This window comes from Rhinichthys klamathensis, unplaced genomic scaffold (genome assembly GCF_029890125.1).
Source record: "Rhinichthys klamathensis goyatoka isolate OS25496 unplaced genomic scaffold, OSU_Roscu_1.1 h1tg000358l_1, whole genome shotgun sequence".
Taxonomy (NCBI): Eukaryota; Metazoa; Chordata; class Actinopteri; order Cypriniformes; family Leuciscidae; genus Rhinichthys; species Rhinichthys klamathensis.
This window is the reverse complement of record NW_026606867.1, coordinates 651,254-670,029: the sequence shown is the minus strand read 5'-3', so window position 1 is coordinate 670,029 and position 18,776 is coordinate 651,254. Positions and strand designations below refer to the sequence as shown.

At 38.3% G+C, this 18,776-nt stretch overlaps 2 protein-coding genes across 2 annotated transcripts; one reads left to right on the top strand and one right to left on the bottom strand.

The window, feature by feature from the left end:
• Window positions 1-413: 413 nt before the first annotated feature.
• Window positions 414-12,557, top strand: ccdc80 (coiled-coil domain containing 80). The gene is made up of 7 exons (XM_056232873.1): window positions 414-2,621; window positions 2,715-2,871; window positions 5,251-5,387; window positions 6,229-6,380; window positions 7,212-7,315; window positions 8,668-8,751; window positions 11,910-12,557. The coding sequence occupies exons 1-7, from the start codon at window positions 987-989 to the stop codon at window positions 12,215-12,217; spliced, it is 2,577 nt and encodes an 858-aa protein (XP_056088848.1). The 5' UTR covers window positions 414-986; the 3' UTR covers window positions 12,218-12,557.
• Window positions 12,558-12,833: 276 nt separating this feature from the next.
• Window positions 12,834-17,439, bottom strand: slc35a5 (solute carrier family 35 member A5). Its single transcript, XM_056232874.1, has 7 exons — window positions 17,380-17,439; window positions 16,493-16,673; window positions 16,263-16,361; window positions 15,982-16,115; window positions 15,315-15,382; window positions 14,462-15,230; window positions 12,834-13,359 (listed from the first exon to the last, which is right to left on the bottom strand). Exons 1-7 carry the CDS (start codon window positions 17,437-17,439, stop codon window positions 13,291-13,293), a joined length of 1,380 nt encoding a protein of 459 aa, XP_056088849.1. The 3' UTR covers window positions 12,834-13,290.
• Window positions 17,440-18,776: the final 1,337 nt, after the last annotated feature.

Below are 18,776 nucleotides of genomic sequence, written 5' to 3'. Positions count from 1 at the left end.
TCCATCTTCTCGCCATTGTCACCTTTAGTTTGCTCATTGGGCACTATTTTCCTGAAACAATATTTATTGAAAATGTTTCCTTCAGATTTATAATTAACATTACAATAGTGGGAAGGGCAAAATATATACAGCCAACTTTAAAAAAAAAAAATTTCCAGATACTATTTTAAGAACTTGCTTAATTTGGCTTTAGAACATTGACAAAATAAGACATTTATTTAGTTTGCTATAGGCCTATTTCTGACACAGTAAATGGGCCCTTATACATATACCTTTTTAAGAAATGTTCACTGGCAAAGGTATCATCATATATTTTTTTTAGAATTTGAGAGCCAGTTTTAAGGTAAAGGTTCATTCTGATAGCATTTGCAGGAGTAAATCTATGCGCACTGGCACCCCTCAGCTGCATGGGTTGGTCCCGTGCGCTCGTCAGAGGATACGGAGGCTGCTGTGCTGTTACTTTTTGACATGTTTGGGAAAGCTTCCAGTGATAAGGAGCCGCACAGAGCGTTTTCCATACTTTTCGAAGTATTTCTGACTTCTAATTTTTCGCGACGTGCATTTTGTTGAAGTGGCGCGTGTCAAACCTCTCAAGACTGACTAAGGACCGGAGCTTGACTTCATGGAAACTATTTTCAGTTGGTTAAAGGATTTTATGTATTTCAATATAGGAACGTTGAGATGAGAAAATTTGGCGGTGGGCAACAGTAAATGCCCCTTTGCTTTGAATCAGCCATATCTCGCGCTGAATGTTCAAATGTTTCCTAAACGCACTTACAGGTAAACAAAGATCGATATAACTTTTGTCTTTATTAAAGAAATAATTTTATTGGTTTGTTAAGTATCTAAAGATGGTTTTAACGAACTTTTGCACTGTTTTGCACTGAGCATCAGAATTATAAACTCTATAAAAATACATCGGATCTTATGACTATTTAATGGATTGTATCTCTCTACTGACTTAAGTGTATCTGAAGTTTTCAAACATGAGGGGAAGGTACATGCTTGGTTTCGGTGTTTTGTGTCTGTTTACATGGGCTGTTTACGTGTCAGAGAGCAGCCCGACCGATAAACAAGCAAAACTCAGAATGCTGTCCATAAGACGAGCAAGACAAAACAAATCACAACAGGGTCAGATTATCAGAACACGTACTTCTTCATGGATCAATGATAAACGCCAGCAGTTGCAGGGAGATGAAGGTATAAACGTTACCAGGAATGTCCAATCCAGAAAAATCTTGGTACAAAGGAGACCAGCACAGGGTGGGGCTATGAATCCAATCCAGCAAGATGATGGAACACCTGGAGCCAGGGCCAGAGTATCCCGCATGCCAAACAGTGCCGGTTCTCCAAACTTATTGGCGTCATTTGCGGGGAAAAATCGCCTGCTGGTTATTTCTGCACCCCACGACTCTGATGGTTACTACAGATTGATGATGAGTCTTCTTAAACCAGAGGTTTACTGTGAGTTGGCAGAGCGGCACGTGCATCAGATTGTCATGTTTCACCAGGAAGGGGAGTTGGGTGGGAAAATCAGACGCATTACTAATGAAGGCAAAGTGATGGAAGAGCCGTTGGATACGACTCTTATTCCCAGGCTCATGAACATTCTTAAATTAGAGAAAGGAAAGTTTGGGATGGTCCTTCTTAAGAAGACGCTTCAGGTAGAGGAGCGCTACCCATACCCTGTCAGACTGGAAGCGATGTATGAAGTTATCGACCAGTCGCCTATGCGCAAAATGGAGAAAGTCAGGCAGAAAGGCTTTGTGCAGAAGTGTAAAGGGGCTGGGGTGGAGGGTCAGGTGGTCGAGGGTGTCCCCAGCACTGACTCCCAAATGGACCCACCAACAGAGAGGAGAAGAGAGGAGCGGAAACCCATACGAAGACCGACCACAACAACAACTCCAACTCCAACAAGACCAACAACCACTACCAAAGGAACTACCACCACCACCACACGTCCCCCAACGACAACTCGATCCACCACCACAACAACGACAACAACACGGCCGACCACAACGCGGGCCACCACCACTCCAAGGACGACCAGAGCTCATACTACCCCACAATGGATCCCAGCCCACAAGACCACCGCCGAGCCTTACTATTACAACCGAAGGGACAGATTCCAGACAACCTCACCCACGACACTTCCCGTCTATACCAAGGCTGACACAGCAAAATACAGGGACAACCGCACTGATAAAAAAGAATACAACCACAGACATACCAACATTATACCTACACAACACAAACCACCTAAAGTTAAGCCTACGAAGAAAAAGAATGGCGATAAGGAAATTAGCAATGCTTACGAGGAGAAATATGATGTAGGTGGGCCCACCGACGGCTATCCTGAAGAGAAGGAGGAAGAGATTGTGCCCGTCAAGAAAGGCAAGGGCAAGACAGATAAAAAGAAGAAAAAGTTGTCCAAGAAAGACAAGGCGGAGAGGAGGGGAAAGGATGGAAAGGGCAGTAAGAAAAATGGAAAGAAAGTTTCGAAGATCCACGAGAAAGAAGAATATCAGAAACCAACAAAGAGACCACCACCACCGCCTCCACCACCTAAAGGAGCTCTGGCAACCTTTTTGGACTATTTTGAAAGCAGAAGGAGACTAATTGTGAGTAGCTTTGTAAGTAGTCTGATTTAGAAATGTGGATTTCTTTATTATAATATTATTTACTGTTCTTCTGTTTTAAACTCTTTACTTCAGTTGATCACCTCTCCAACAGAGGAGAACAACATGTATGTTCAGCAGAGGGATGAATACTTGGAACATGTGTGTGAGATGGCAATCAGAAAGGTCTCCATCATCACCATCTTTGGCACACTTACAAACAGCACCATGAAGATAGATCATTATCAACTTGGTAAGCCACTTTTGATTTTATTCAAACCACCAACCATCATTTCAGTTAGCATAACTCTTACAAAATGATAGGAGAAGGTTTTCAACACTGCATGCATTTTTCCTGTTATCTTTTTCTATTGTTTTACTTTCCTCATTCTTAAACAGTAACTGCTGAGAATCCATGTCATGGTTGACATATGGACATTTAAGCACAGGTTATGGAAGTTCCGGTCAAAGCATTCTATCCATTCCCACTGAGACAAACTGAACTCAGGCCACCCATCATAAAATCCTGCAACGTTCATAAAAAAAGAACAACTGTTTCCTGTTCTTTGAGAGCTTTACTAGTTGTGACATGCAGCTATGAATGATTAGGCCGAAGATGGATATGATAAACACAAGCCATTTTCTTATGTGGAGATTTAGAGCTATTAATTGTATGGGAAACAAAAAAGGCCTTTTATCCAACAGTTGGCACTCACTTGTAAGTTAGGGAAGCACTTTTTCAGATTATGACCTCATATGACACAAAACCTCACAGCAAAGGAACTTGAAGTTTGGTCTGGGAATGGAGTGAATGGTGCTTGTTCAAGTGTCACGAAATGCTGCTAGATGAATCAAATGGAAGTTTGGGAGCAGAGTCTGCCATGGCACGTTATTCTCTCTTGTTCATTATCCAAGACATGGGAAAATGTCTGTTTCCTTTGTAGCTGATATTCTGACTGGAGAGTTTTAGCTCAGTAACAGCAGTCAGTTCTTGGCAGGCGAGACAGTTTTGTAGGGAGTGTAGATATAGCATACATTACTCTACTCTTTTAATTTCTTCATTGGACATTTTTGATGCACTACTCCAAAAGTGAATTAACACCAGAGTTTTATCTGAAAATTTACTTTGAATTCTACCTGGGCGGCTGGGCCATTCAGAATTTAATTGATAATGCCATTTAAATTCCAATTCCTGTTTTTGGAATTTGAATTGGAATGTAAGTAGATTTGAAATGACTTGAAATTCATAGTTGTAATTTTAACTGTTTTTAAAAAACTTGTTTTAAAAAAAAAACATTTCAAAATCAAGCCAATTCTTCAATCCCATATTTTGCGCAGCCCTGGTTGTCACTGTTATTGATAATTCTCCAGACGTCACACAATTCTACAAGCATTAAGACAAAATGCTGTGAAATAATAATGAAATCATCATAATCTGGACTGCCTCTGAATGAGTCACTGCTTTGACTTTTGTTCCATATACTCATCAGTCTGGACTGTGTCACATGGTTGTGTGTGAGGGGTCACTTTCGCTGCCACAGGATGGACAAATAGGAGCAAAGCAGGTGCTCATAAACATCTCTCCATAGTGAACACAAGGCTCTCTGTGATCGCATATATCTGTCTGGCACATTCTGAGCATTTATAGCCTGCCAGCTCACTGTGACTGGTTCCAGTGCAGCATCAGAGGTACTAGAAAGGAAACATGACTGACTGTATGATCAGTGGTTCCTGAACCACAATTAAAGGTTCTCTGCTGTGGCTATGGTAGGCATATAATTAGGAGCACTGCTGAGGCTAAACCTAATCTTTCATTTTCCGTTTGTAATTTCTATGATGTAACTCTGCAGAAAGGCTGTTTCGTTTTATCATTATTATTTAAAAATGATAGTTATTTATATTTTATATTAAGACTGCGAGTTAATTTTATCTAGTGTCATTGAGTAGGAAATATGCCTAAAGCTTCCTTAGTATTTATTTTTGCCCTGAGAGATAAATAAAGAGCATATTTAATGAAAACCCAATGTTTATAGGAAGAAATACCCTTTTGCCTCCGATTTGATTCGTTTTTGATTGTAGTTCACCTCCCGTGCTGAAAGTGGAGTGCCTTAAACCATCTGTTTTGTTGTCCGCTAGAAATCAGAGTGAGAAATTCTTTGGATTTTGTGGAAAGGAAAACAAATATTTTGGGTCGGCCGCATCCTCCCGTGCTGTCTCATGCACCCGCAGAGTTTCCACAGACTAAAGAGGGTCCTTTCACATGAGTTGCTCTGTTTTTATCTGTCTCTTTTAGAGCAAAGGAAGCCATGTTCCCAGAATAAACACACAGAACAGCCATAAGGCCCTGCAGCAATTCATTAAAAGACTGCATGTCTGGTGATTTTCCGTTTAGATAAACAGCAGAACAGCATTGGGCTACTCGTATAGCAGAGGGCCTCAGTGTCCCGAGTTCTACCGGCGTTGACCCCACTGGAGGGGTCGCCCTACGTACTGTATGTTATGAAAGACACGCATGTCTCTTTGAACTGCAGTCAAAACAAAACTAGCAGACTGTGGAGCCATCTGTAATCTTCTGTATTTATCTCTCTGGTTGGTTGATCAGTCTGTGGGATTTTGTGTGGCGTTTTTGCAGAGAATGACAAGCCCATGAAAGGTTTGAGACAGGAGGATTTGGAGAACCAGAATCTCATCACGGAGCTGAGGAAAGAGTATGGAATGACCTACAGCGATTTCTACATGGTCCTCACAGATCTGGACATGAAAGCGAAGGTAAAAGACACGTAACATGGCACGCAGTACATTTTTACAGCTTTAAAGCTCTCTTCTTCCACAGTGCTTTTCAGCGGTACGCGCAAAGCTGAGTTCTGTTTGCAGACAGCTGGAATAAACAAAGAAGCCACTGTGCAGTCAGGAGGTGGATAGAAAGTCAAATTTATTGAAAATCCTCAGAGACACCCACGAATGCTGATTTAATTCTGGGCATGTAGAGTTTAGATAGAGTTGTGAGAGCTTAATGTTGACACAACTGACTATACATAAACTGCCCACAAATAAAAACGGATTATCACGGTCCTTGTAAAGGAGTTTTACTTTTTGTTTTGAGAACATGTTTTAACATCCAAAGTAATTTAATTCAGTGCCTTCATGAGCTGTATTTGATGTAATGGTCAATATAAAACAAATTAAATAATGTAGCATTTGCATTAAATGTAGGCGTTTACATAATAAATTAAGTATAAATATTAGAGTAATAATAAATATGAATGAACATTATATTAAACAATAATAACACAAAGTATAATAATACAATGAAATAATACAGTTTAAACACAATAATAAAAATGGGTGTCTATAGACTGTATAACTTCCACAGAAGAAATGTGATTTTTGCATTGCATTCTTGCTTGACCAGCATATTTGTTGTGGTTTGCAGAAAAATGTCAAGAATTCTTCACAGCTCTGTCAATTTGACACATCATTTTACGTTCGGCATTCTTGGCTGCTCAGAACCTATTGAGAAAATCCCCTTACTAGTAAAGGTATTCGGTTTCTAACCCTTTATAAGGCTGTATATTTCTCTAAGTTGTATATCTCTTTTTATTATTTCCAGCAATACTATGAAGTGCCAATTGCAATGAAGGCTGTTTTTGACTATATCGACACGTTTTCCTCGCGCATCAGAGAGATGGAACAACAGAAACGTGATGGGGTGACGTGTAAAAAAGAAGACAAGCCAAGATCATTGGAGAACTTCCTTTCCAGGTAAAGCTTTTTCCAGTGAAATTGTGCTGTGCTGGAGCCAGGGCTCACAGGGGGATCTCCAAAAGAATTAAATCTGTGCTTTTATGCCATCACAAGCTGTCTTTGATCTCATTATATACTGAATACAATTCATAGCATTTCACACACATATAAGTTAATTTGAAGTGTCAGTTTTTGCATAATTTGTTAGTGTCAAATCAGAGAAAGCATTTTTGCTACTCGTACTTGCTACATATAATAGCTTGATCAGTCACACAAAAGTAAGTGCAAACTGGGCTGTATTTCAAAATATATAATTGAGTGTTCATATACCATGAACAGAAATCTGGTCTGTGGTCTCTCCCCCTGTTTGAAAATCTCTGCATTTTAAATCGATCAGCAATTGACAAATTCAGATTCAAGTAGCGTTATTGACATGGTAAAAAGGCTTTACATTGCCAAAGCATTGACAGGGCTCTGATCCAACTGTGCATTGTCAAATTTATTTATATTAATGGGCAGCAAATAAGGCAGTGATGGACAGCGCTTTGATCCAATGGCGTTGGGCATGGTCAGAGTAACAGTACCTGTTCTTGACAAGCGCCAGAAAACGAGCGCTCCCCACTTGCATTGGTAACCGTCAAATGTTGCATGTGCGCTGTGTTCTCATCAATTGCCTGTTATTTTCAAACCTCTATCCAGTAACACTCCGAATTACTAGTAATGTAGAACTAGATCAGAAAATATTTGCAAAAACTGCTGATCAGGTGGGCCCATTGCTACAACCTAGATTTGCCCATGCATTAATCCACACCTGCATTGATCTAATGATTTTGTTCTTTCATCGCATAGGTTCCGCTGGAGACGTAGATTGTTTGTCATATCTGCACCAAATGATGAGGAATGGGCCTATCAACAACAACTCTACGCACTGACCAGTCAGGCGTGCAACCTGGGTAAGCATGATAATCACTGAACTATATGATGTCATTGAAGGAGAATTTCAATAAAATCACCAGATCACATTATTGCAGGGGTAGTTATTCTTTAGGGACTCTTACTACAAATTGATCTTTTTACCCGCAGGGTTTGCATATGGTTCTTTCTCATGTCTCAAGTTTGCCAAGATAATATCTTACATTGATTTTCTCTTGTCACTCAGCGAAGATTGAAACCAGATCGTTGTTACTGTAGTTCAGACCAAGCCAGTTCTTATAAACTCCACTGAGTTATGGATTTGGAATTTTTCTTGGTATTATTCCCAAGAACAATGTGTATTCCCAATGATACTTACAGTCAGAAATGTTTCCCACAAAATAAGCTTGACACAGACAACAGCATTGAATGTTTGCCATTTTGTATCTTGTCCCAGAAATCTTGACAAGCATATAACTCATGTAATTAGCTAAGCATTTATTCACCATTGCAGCAAGCTCTTGAGTACCTCCTTTTTATATTATAGCTTTGCATAGACTATGTGGATTTGACTTATTTCCAAGAATATATATTTAGTAGTTGTTTTCTAGCCAGTTCCATACCTATTGGTCTTAAGTGTTGACCAAGGCCAGTGACCACACCTGGAACAGCTAACAGTGAGGTGTAACCTCATGTTCTTAGTCCAGAAGAACCCCATTCCACATGAAATGAGTGTGGAAATCATAGAGATGTTCCTAGTTGTAAATAATAGCAATTTAACAACTTGTTAGCAACTTGCATAAAAAACAGCTGCTTCATATTTCACATGACGTATGATTTGTGTCACCTGTAAATAATAATATGTATAATTTAGGTGGTGTGAAAGTGTCTTCAAATAATGTTAACCACATGCCTTATTTTACTCATACATTTTAAACTGCTATTTAAAAAATCAGTATTAAAAATATCATAGGGAACCCATGTAAGATAAGACTACAAACTGATGTCACAACTTGCGTAGCTCTGTAAAAAAAATATTATGTGGCAGAATGTGACCCGGAAAAGATCTTAGAACAATAAGAATGATGTTTGACAAGACATGAACGGAAAAAAAGAAGAAGAAGAAAATACTGGCTTTCTCTTCCATTTAAACTGACATCGGTTACCACAGTGGATTTGAATTTGGCAATCAATTCAAACATAAATGACTTGAGAAATATTTCTGTTTATTAATACATCACCCACATATTCCATTAGCAACAGTTAAGCCACAGACATGCCCTTAAACAGCCTAAATGTCAACAGGGGAACATTTGAAGACTCAGGGGGGTGTTTAGATTTTAGTCTGTTGCACTTTAACCTTACAATTCCTTTTGTGTTGGTCGATTTGCAGGTCTTCGCCATGTATCAATACTGAAGCTGGTGGGGACAGATCTGATAGACATGGGAGGAGTGTTAGAGCTTTACCCCATCAATGGTAAGACCATTGCCGCCGAAACACTAACAAAAAAAGATTTGACACTTCCGTCTACACACTTTAAAATGAAAGGTTCTTTATTGGCATATTTTGTTCCATGATGAATCTTTCCACTGCACAAAAGGTTATTTATTGTGGGAAAAGGTTCTTGAGATTAGTAAAAAGTTCTTTACACTAAGAAAAAAAGGTTATTTTAAGTACTGTTCACTTAAAGGTTATTTGGGGAACCCAAAATGGATCTTCTACCTCCTTTTGTAATCTTTATTTTTAAGAGTGCTCCTAAAATGTTATATATAGACTTTGTGGTGCGAAAAGCTCTATTAACGTGTATGTAAACATGTGTAGCAGTGTTTTAAAAAGCAGTTTAAAATATCAGCTGACCCAGATGCTTATTTATTGTGGTCACTTATAAAATATGAAAAGCATACCTGTAGCTGCCACAGCAGCCAGGTGTTTAGTAAGTGTGTTAAGGGTTAATCAGCACATTAGATGAGAGCGGTGGTGTTGTGTTGACATTGGCTGCTTTTTTGTCTGTCAAAAGTAGCCAGTAGCCTCTGGTTTCAGGCGCCTCCCTGCATGACTCAGCCTCTCCAGCTCCGGCCGGGCTCAGAAATGTCCAAACAGTTCCCACAGGAGTTATATTTTGCAGGACAGAAATGAAAGAGGGCTCAGGTGTTTACATATTTTCCATCATTGTTGAAACTACAGACAGCTTTGCCTTCATTGGCACCCAGACCCCTGTGCATTCGCAGTCTGTCTGATACATTAAGATCAAAAAGTGATTCTGTGATCTGTATTTAGAGTGCTGGAACTCAAGTCTTCTATGTAAGATGAAAGCAATGTCAATATCTGATGAAAAACATGTTGGTTTTATAAAATTAAATCTGGTTTCTATTTGAAAATGTTTTGTCAAAGATTTGTATTACTATATTAAAAGGCTCTTCATTTAGAGACGGTCAGTGTTATTTACTTTTGGAAAAAAGATGAATAAATGGAAGGAAAGGTGGTAGACCAATATATCTTTTTTATTTTATTTTATCATTTCAAAAGGTTACTAAACATCCAAGAAATCATAATTTCTCCATTTTGAAGGACCTCCCCACCACATTATATATATATATATATATATATATATATATACACTCACCGGCCACTTTATTAGGTACCCCATGCTAGTAACGGGTTGGACCCCCTTTTGCCTTCAGAACTGCCTCAATTCTTCGTGGCATAGATTCAACAAGGTGCTGGAAGCATTCCTCAGGGAGTTTGGTCCATATTGACATGATGGCATCACACAGTTGCCGCAGATTTGTCAGCTGCACATCCATGATGCGAATCTCCCGTTCCACCACATCCCAAAGATGCTCTATTGGGTTGAGATCTGGTGACTGTGGAGGCCATTTTAGTACAGTGAACTCATTGTCATGTTCAAGAAACCAATTTGAAATGATTAGAGCTTTGTGACATGGTGGAAGTAGCCATCAGAGGATGGGTACATGGTGGCCATAAAGGGATGGACATGGTCAGAAACAATGCTCAGGTAGGCCGTGGCATTTAAACGATGCCCAATTGGCACTAAGGGGCCTAAAGTGTGCCAGGAAAACATCCCCCACACCATTACACCACCACCACCAGCCTGCACAGTGGTAACAAGGCATGATGGTTCCATGTTCTCATTCTGTTTACGCCAAATTCTGACTCTAACATCTGAATGTCTCAACAGAAATCGAGACTCATCAGACCAGGCAACATTTTTCCAGTCTTCAACTGTTCAATTTTGGTGAGCTCTTGCAAATTGTAGCCTCTTTTTCCTATTTGTAGTGGAGATGAGTGGTACCCGTTGGAGTCTTCTGCTGTTGTAGCCCATCCGCCTCAAGGTTGTGCGTGTTGTGGCTTCACAAATGCTTTGCTGCATACCTCGGTTGTAACGAGTGGTTATTTCAGTCACTGTTGCCCTTCTATCAGCTCGAACCAGTCTGGCCATTCTCCTCTGACCTCTGGCATCAACAAGGCATTTCCGCCCACAGAACTGCCGCTCACTGGATGTTTTTTCTTTTTCGGACCATTCTCTGTAAACCCTAGAGATGGTTGTGCGTGAAAATCCCAGTAGATTAGCAGTTTCTGAAATACTCAGACCAGCCCTTCTGGCACCAACAATCATGCCACGTTCAAAGTCACTCAAATCACCTTTCTTCCCCATACTGATGCTCGGTTTGAACTGCAGGAGATTGTCTTGACCATGTCTACATGCCTAAATGCACTGAGTTGCCGCCATGTGATTGGCTGCTTAGAAATTAAGTGTTAACGAGCAGTTGGACAGGTGTACCTAATAAAGTGGCCGGTGAGTGTATATATATATATATATGTATGTGTGTGTGTGTGTGTGTGTGTGATCCTTTATATACATTATTTTTCCCATGAAATATAATACAGTATTTGTTTTTTCATCTTAGTATGTTTTCTTTCCACAATAAATGAATACATTTATTGGGCAAGGGTGCATTAAATTGATCAAAAGTGACAGTACATTTATAATGCTACAAAAAAATCTGTTCTTTTCAACATTATATTAATTAAACCATCTTGAAAGAAATGTATCACGGTTTCCACAAAAATTCTAAGCAGCACAGCTGTTTTCAATATTGATAAAAAATAAATATTTCTTGAGAACCAAATCAGCATATTAGAATGATTTCTGAAGGATCATGTGACACTGAAGACTGAAGTAATGATGCTGAAAGTTCAGCTTTGCCATCACAGAAATTACACTTTAAAATATCATGAAATAGAAAACAGTTGTTTGAAATTGTAATATTTCACAATATTACTGTTTTTACTGTATTTTTGATCAAATAAATGTTTCCTTGGGGAGTATTTGTTTCAAAAACAAAAAAATTCAAATCTCACTGACCCAAAACTTTTAAACTGTAGTGTAGTTTAACTATTTGAGATTTAACATTTTTAAAATAAACTTGTTTTGCATTACACACCAAACTCAAATCTGTCAAATATTGTGAAGTTCAGTATCCTATTAAGTCATTTGTGGTGCACAAATGGCAGAACTTCCTGTATCTCCACCATATTTTGTTTATCTGCATGGTGCACACCCATGTTTTGACCATAGACGGTTTTGACACCGACACGTGTATCTGTTTCAGGAAGTGCAACGGTGGAGCGTGAGGGGATATCTGCCAGTCTAGTGCGGGACATTAGAAACTATTTCCAGATCAGCCCTGAATACTTCTCCATGCTGCTGGTGGGAAAAGATGGAAATGTCAAGTCCTGGTACCCGTCTCCCATGTGGTCCATGGCCATCATCTACGACTTGATCGACTCCATGCAGCTCCGCAGACAGGAAATGGCCATCCAGCAGTCTCTAGGCATGCGCTGCCCAGAAGATGAGTACGGTGGCTACGGTTACCACCACGGCTATCAGGATGGCTATCATCAGGGTTATGGATATTAGGGTTTATAACATTCATAAGACAGTGTCACGGTAAGAAATAACTGAAAACTTCCTTTCTGAACTGGTTTTATAATTATCATATACAGCTGATATATTTATATTTAAAGATGCATCTTATCTGCTATACATCTGTCCCTATGGACATAATCTTTTGTAGATAAAAGACGTTGTCGAAACATTTGTATTTATTGAATGTCTTCACTATAAGAAGTGATCATTTTTAAAGGTCACAACCTGCTTTTTCGTGTTGAACTGTATTGTTACTCTATTTTTAAAGAGCACTGTCTTATTTATAAACGTATAAATTGTGCTTTAATTTCAATAAAAAAAAATATACTGATATGCCTTTGGTCATAATACGCTCTAAACATTACAGGTCATCATGCAAACTCTATATAAGCTGAACTGATGTACACTACAGTTGGGAATTATGTGCTTATGTGACGCTTGAATTTTCCCCCCTTATTTTATAAAGGCACTTTCCTGATACAGCCTACTTAAGCACCATGTCAAACTAAATGAGTTTGACTTTTTCTTTGCTTTATTTCCCTCTGCTGGTCAGTGATATGTTGGCAGTTGCCACAAAATATCAGTATTAAGCAACTATTTGAGCATATACAATTAAAATGTGGACTTTATTATTCCAAAAACCCACATATTTTTTTAAAGGTCATATTTCATTAAATACAACATGCATCCACAGTATGGCCCATTATACATGATGCTTTGAAATGTGATTGTTCCCATTAGAGATGTTTATTAAAATGAGTTCCTCTTACTTTAATACCTGCACTGTCACCTTATGTCACAGTCAACTACTGTATGAAGAAACAAATAACAGTCCAACCAATAAAAATGAAAGCAATAATTTCACAAAACCTCCTGAGGTTGTTACATGCTCATAATGGTTATACAAACAATTTGTAAGAGAGGACAATATACCGTATTAAACAACTCTTTGATCCCTAGTCTCATAGACATTCCATGTGATTGAAACACTTGTCATTCATTATACATATACACAGGCTGAATCCAGAATATTTACACGATAATTAGAGAGATTCAAAACTGACTTAAAAAGATTCTTCTTCCGATTCGCTCTCTGTGTTAGCCTTCGTAAGCCTCTCCAACTCTTCCCCATCCTAAAATAAAAACATGACGCACAATCATGAAATACTACAAACATATTTTTTTAGACCACTGTAGTTATACAGAAAAACTTGACAGCTTTTGGTGATTTATTAGATGATGCAGTAGATCCAATGAAAAAGGTTCATACAGTACTGTATGTTCAGGAAATAACGGGGTCGTTCATACAGAATACGATTTTGCATTTAAAGTCGGCATGCACCTGAAGTTGTGATACTCTTTTCTTCCCTATTGTGACGTATACCGGCTTCTCGAACAAGAAAGAATGTAGGGTGGGACTTGAATTTTGCAAACTTGTTTGTTGCAAACACAGAAGAGATGTTGTTGCAAGAGGAAGGGAAGTTATTTTGATTAAAGATTATGAAGGCACATAGATAGAAACAAGCCATAGAAACACATTTTTTTTTTATAGATTACCTTTTTTTAACCTGACAGCTTTTAAAATAAATGGCGGTCAAGTGAGAAACCAAAAAGGCAATGAGAAGTGAAGGACCAGTCAAATACTTCTGTCTAGCAAATGTCTATATTAAAAAAGACCTGAAACACACACACACACAAATGCTAAATGGAAACTAAATGGACAACACTAACTCGTTTGGAACTATGTAGCTTGTTGAAACAAGCAGGGCTGGTTCTCATGTTTTTGCGTTACACTGAGTTGCTTTTTAGTCATTTTTCTAGGTAAACGTGCGTTAGACGGGGGTCTTAATTTGAACGTTGCGCAGTCTCACGGCTATTTTAAATGCCATCATCAAATTAGAAAGAAGTTAGAAGGGAACTTTTAAAAACGGATCTTTTCCACTCGACTGCGTCTCAGAAAAATGCGTTCTATAAGTGCCAACAAGCCACTAATAGAATTCCCTGCTGCATGATATATTTGATCCAAATAATGCAATAATCTAAGTTAGGGCTTTGCTCCACACTTAATCAGATTATAGTTTGCCAGATCTCCTCTACAAAGAGCCCCTTGTTTAAACTGTCAGTGTGTACTTCAAAAATGAAGGTGGAAACGAACGGGTCGAATTAAACAAATGATTAGCTGAGCTGCAAGTGACCAACGTTTTAAAATGAAGCAAGTCTATATTTGACCCTTACCCCTCTTGACCTCTCAAACACCTCTCCATTGATGACCCTGAGCCTCTCCTGCTGCAGAGTGTACTCTGGATCTTTCAGTCTGCTGCTGTGGTAGATAAAGATGGCTAGCAGTACTATAGGCGCCTGCAGGAAGAAATCCATCGATGGGCGAAAGTCAAATAGGAAGAGAGAGAGCGCAGTGACGATGACCGTGGTGATCTGACCCGTCAGAACGTGGAACATGTTATCACGGAACTTGAGAATGAAAGCCACCGACAGGCCTAGAGCGGCTGTGACGAAGACCAGGGCGATGGAGAAGATGTTGTGGCCGTAGAGGAGGCCGCAGTGCACCGTCAATTCACGGAAGTCAGAGTGCAGGAGCAGCGTGAGGCTGTTGAAGATCAAACCGAACACATACAGCTTGCTGTTCTGGATGAAGATGCTCTCCACGAGCTGCTCCCCCTCTTTGAGGATCTTCTCATTGTAGATGTTGGCCAGCGCAGAGATGAAGCACTGCAGCAGCAGTAGGACGTAACCCAGGCCGAAGCTGTTCAGCTTGTGGATGAGCTGACTGTCCCACAGCTCACGTGTCCAGTACGTTTCATTATGGTTTTGATGCTTTACCTCGGGATGGGCGTATTTCAGACAGCTGTTGGAAGGGGTGGAAATGTGGGCTGGGTGGAGGCCATGTACGGCGATGGCATGCTGGTCACCACTGCCAGTGGTCAACGACACAATGGACAGAAACAAAATGATCACAGATGCCCACTGCACCCAAGACAAGCGCCTCCTGTAGGCCAAAGGATGAAAAGTCAGCAAAGGATATATTTCAAGGATAGATAACAGATAGATAACAAGAAATGCCCGTACTTACTTCAGAACGACTCGGAAGAGAAGGGCTGTTGTAAAAATAACAATGTTGGAAAACATTACTGCCATAGCCTATTAGAACATGAGAAAAAATGAATAATTAAATTCATTGCTGATTAAAAGTAACAGTAAAGTAAAGTATATTTTAAATAAATGCTGTTTTTTATTCATCAAAGATTCCTAATAAAAAGTAACACGGTTTACACAAGAATGTGTAAATAAGCAGCATAACTGTCTTCGATATTGATAATACACCAAATAAATGTTACTTGAGCAGCAAATTAGAATGATTTCTGAAGGATCATGTGACACTGAAGACTGGTAATGACAGTAATGATGCTAAAAATTCAGCTTTGCCATCACAGGAATAAATTACATTTCAAAACATAAAAAATTGTAATTGTAATAATATTTCACAATATTACTAATTTAACTGTATTTTTAATCAAATAAATACAAATAAACATCTACCCAAACCATTTTTTTTTTTAAATCTCACTGACCCCAGACTATTGAACGGTAGTGTATGTGTACATTTATTTATTTTTTATATGAATTTAATTACACTAATGTCAGAAGATTTTTTATTTATTTATTATTATTTATATAGGCAAGTTATTTCACTACTAACATATTATAAATCACTAAAGGTTTTTAATAATCCAACATACAGGTTGCAGGTAGGTCATCACATAGAAGATTATAAGGTTGTCAAGGAAGTAGAGGAATGCAGGAACAGACCACTTCAGGTAGCTGAGAAAAGAGGCACCAGATGAACATCCCAAATCTTTATAAGAGCGGCCCTCTGGAAAACAAAAGCAATTGTTCTAGTCCCATAACAAATCAATCAGCACATATGCTGAAATAATGACATACATCACAATTCAAAAGACTGTATAGCAGCTTAGTATATTAATGAGAATGGTATTTTAGGACAACAAATCTGACTCACCTTGAATGATCACCCGTACTGACATCACTAAACAAAATACTAGTTTGATGGCCTCTGCCATTAAATTCACAGATGCAGGAAGAAAGTCATATTTGTTTTCTGTAATTTAGAAAAAGACAGATTTAATAACATTTAAAATTCTCTACTTTGCAAAAAGTAAAGTTATCTATTGATGGTATTATGTTAAGGAATCATACATTAAGTTGCTCCATGGTGGTGTAATATGTTACCTTCATTGGCTGAGAATTTTAGTAATAGGATACGACTGGTTCCCAAGGTGACAAAACCCAGACCCAGAGCCAAAGAGTAGACTGAAGATCTAGAACACAGCCGCGAGCAGGGACAGCAGCATGAAGAAGAGGAAGAAGAGGAGGAAGAGGACCGGGCCATTATGGAGAACGTGAGCTGAGGCTGGTCATAGGAGGATGGATGGACAGGATCACTGAGAAAACATCAGACAATCATATTAACCACACTCATATCACTGAAAAATTACACGTTTTCATGAAATAATAAATCAGATTGGTCTCTCCATACCCTTTTACTACTCAAATACCAATTTGTCAAGACCTGCCGCCTTCTGTATCTAGTGCTTTATTTTCAACATGATTCACAAGCACAAATTATGAGTCAACCATCAAAACATCCAGCGATGAAATCATGGAATCATGGAACATTGTGGTTTAGTGTTTACAGATGGTTCAGAATGAACATGAACATTGTGTCTCATGTGAAGGCAATGACATTGTTTAAATGTTATATCTTTCAGTACAGCACTGTTTATACACATCAAACTACAAAATTAATAATAACTATAGACGATTATGACTTACTGTGATCTTAGAAATATAGAAATAGACATTCTTAATGTAAAAAAATGTTAAATAATATGTAAACAACTACATTATTATAACGCAAATTAATAATAGGATTTACAATGATGTGGATCATCACATTCCCAACATTGTGCAATTCGATATTGATTGTTCTGATGTTCGTAACGCAATAAAAAAGTAGTGCAGCATCCAGTTACAAGACAGGATATTTACAATATGTCTATTATAATGTGAATATCGTGATAAAGCACAAACAGATTCATATTCGGTGCTTTATTTACCTGCCCATATGTTCTCACTCCAACAAACAACCTGCCCACGACTTCCGCATCTTTGCGCATGCGTACATCAAAAGCCACGTCATTATTTTATTTGACGTTGCAGGGCAACGGGCTTTTGCTTATTAATATTAATATGATCACACTGACTTTCAACGGCGAAGGCGTGGCTAGCTGATGAATATTAAAATGATCTTTAGTCACAGTTAAAGAAGATTTTAGTATTGATTTTAATCACTGAATGTAAAATCTGCAACAATTTTTATTTTATTTTTATTGGTTGGATAATAAATAAAGTGTTAAAATGTTTCCAGAAAAAAATATACAGAAAAAATATCTTCTAAAGTTTTAATGTATTTTTGTTAGTATACTTTAGGATTGAAAGTAGTTTTCCATATTTGTGTTCAGTGTTTCTCAGCTTCTGTCTGGAAAATTTAACAAGGGTAGATTTTTAGGAAATTTCAAGTAGCCTATGTCTTCACCTTTTTACAGTCTATGATCTTCACCCAACAGGCACTTCTTAGGGAAATTTAGTCATGTGTGAGTCATGCGCCAAATCACATAAAGTTTGGTTTTTAACAACAAATGTTGTTTTCCTTTATTATTGTTATTATTATGACGTGATGCTCAAAGAGTTGGAGGTAAGTGTTAAACAAAGTCCAGACAGTAATCTTCAGATGCATGACTCATTTTACTCACACATCTATGCAACTTGTACACTGTAAACAAACAATGTATTAAGAAACTATTCAAGGGAAATCAAAAGGATTATGAGTAAATCCTTATAATGGCTGTCTGGGGTGGAGTTATGTTGCGATGGTATTTCACAGAAACTGAAGCCCACATTCATTTAGTTCTGATTTCATAATTACGGTGTAAGTACCTCTTCATTTTGTGCAGATAGTAGTTAGTTGGTTGCATTATGAAAATTTGCAATATTTGTGCATATGTGTAATCTATGCCTGCATGCACAAATTATAAGATTGTACACATTTGTTCCCAAAGGGAGGGATTCAAATGGCACTGACAAACACACTCAGTGAATGAAAAAAGATCAGGTCACTGGAGCAATACCCTAAGGTACAAAAGCAAAAAGGTTACATCTTCGTACCTTATTTACCTGTAAATGGTACAGAATTTAAAAGTACGTATTAGTACCTTAAGTGTACATATTGGTACCTTTTAGCTTTTGTACCTTAGGGCACAACTCCAGTGACAACTTTGTACCTTTTTTTCTGAGAGTGAATTATGTTCATGGAAACTTGGTGTTTTTCATTCAACATAACATTTGCTTTCAAAAATAAAATTGTTTTACATGTTCAAAAAGCCTCAGAGTACTAATGATGACTAAACAAAAACAAGAAGTTTCAGTTTTTTGATAATGATAGTGCGCTGCCCTC

What these genes read in the sequence shown, in the direction of transcription:
- ccdc80 (XM_056232873.1), top strand. Translation starts at nt 987, where the DNA reads ATGAGGGGAAGGTACATGCTTGGTTTCGGTGTTTTGTGTCTGTTTACA. An exon ending in GATAGATCATTATCAACTTG is followed by an intron (nt 2,872 to 5,250) that starts GTAAGCCACTTT and finishes GCGTTTTTGCAG; the next exon opens with AGAATGACAAGCCCATGAAA. An exon ending in ATCTGGACATGAAAGCGAAG is followed by an intron (nt 5,388 to 6,228) that starts GTAAAAGACACG and finishes TATTATTTCCAG; the next exon opens with CAATACTATGAAGTGCCAAT.
- slc35a5 (XM_056232874.1), bottom strand. Translation starts at nt 17,439, where the DNA reads ATGCGCAAAGATGCGGAAGTCGTGGGCAGGTTGTTTGTTGGAGTGAGA. An exon ending in AAAATTCTCAGCCAATGAAG is followed by an intron (nt 16,362 to 16,492) that starts GTAACATATTAC and finishes TCTAAATTACAG; the next exon opens with AAAACAAATATGACTTTCTT. An exon ending in AGTACGGGTGATCATTCAAG is followed by an intron (nt 16,116 to 16,262) that starts GTGAGTCAGATT and finishes TTTGTTTTCCAG; the next exon opens with AGGGCCGCTCTTATAAAGAT.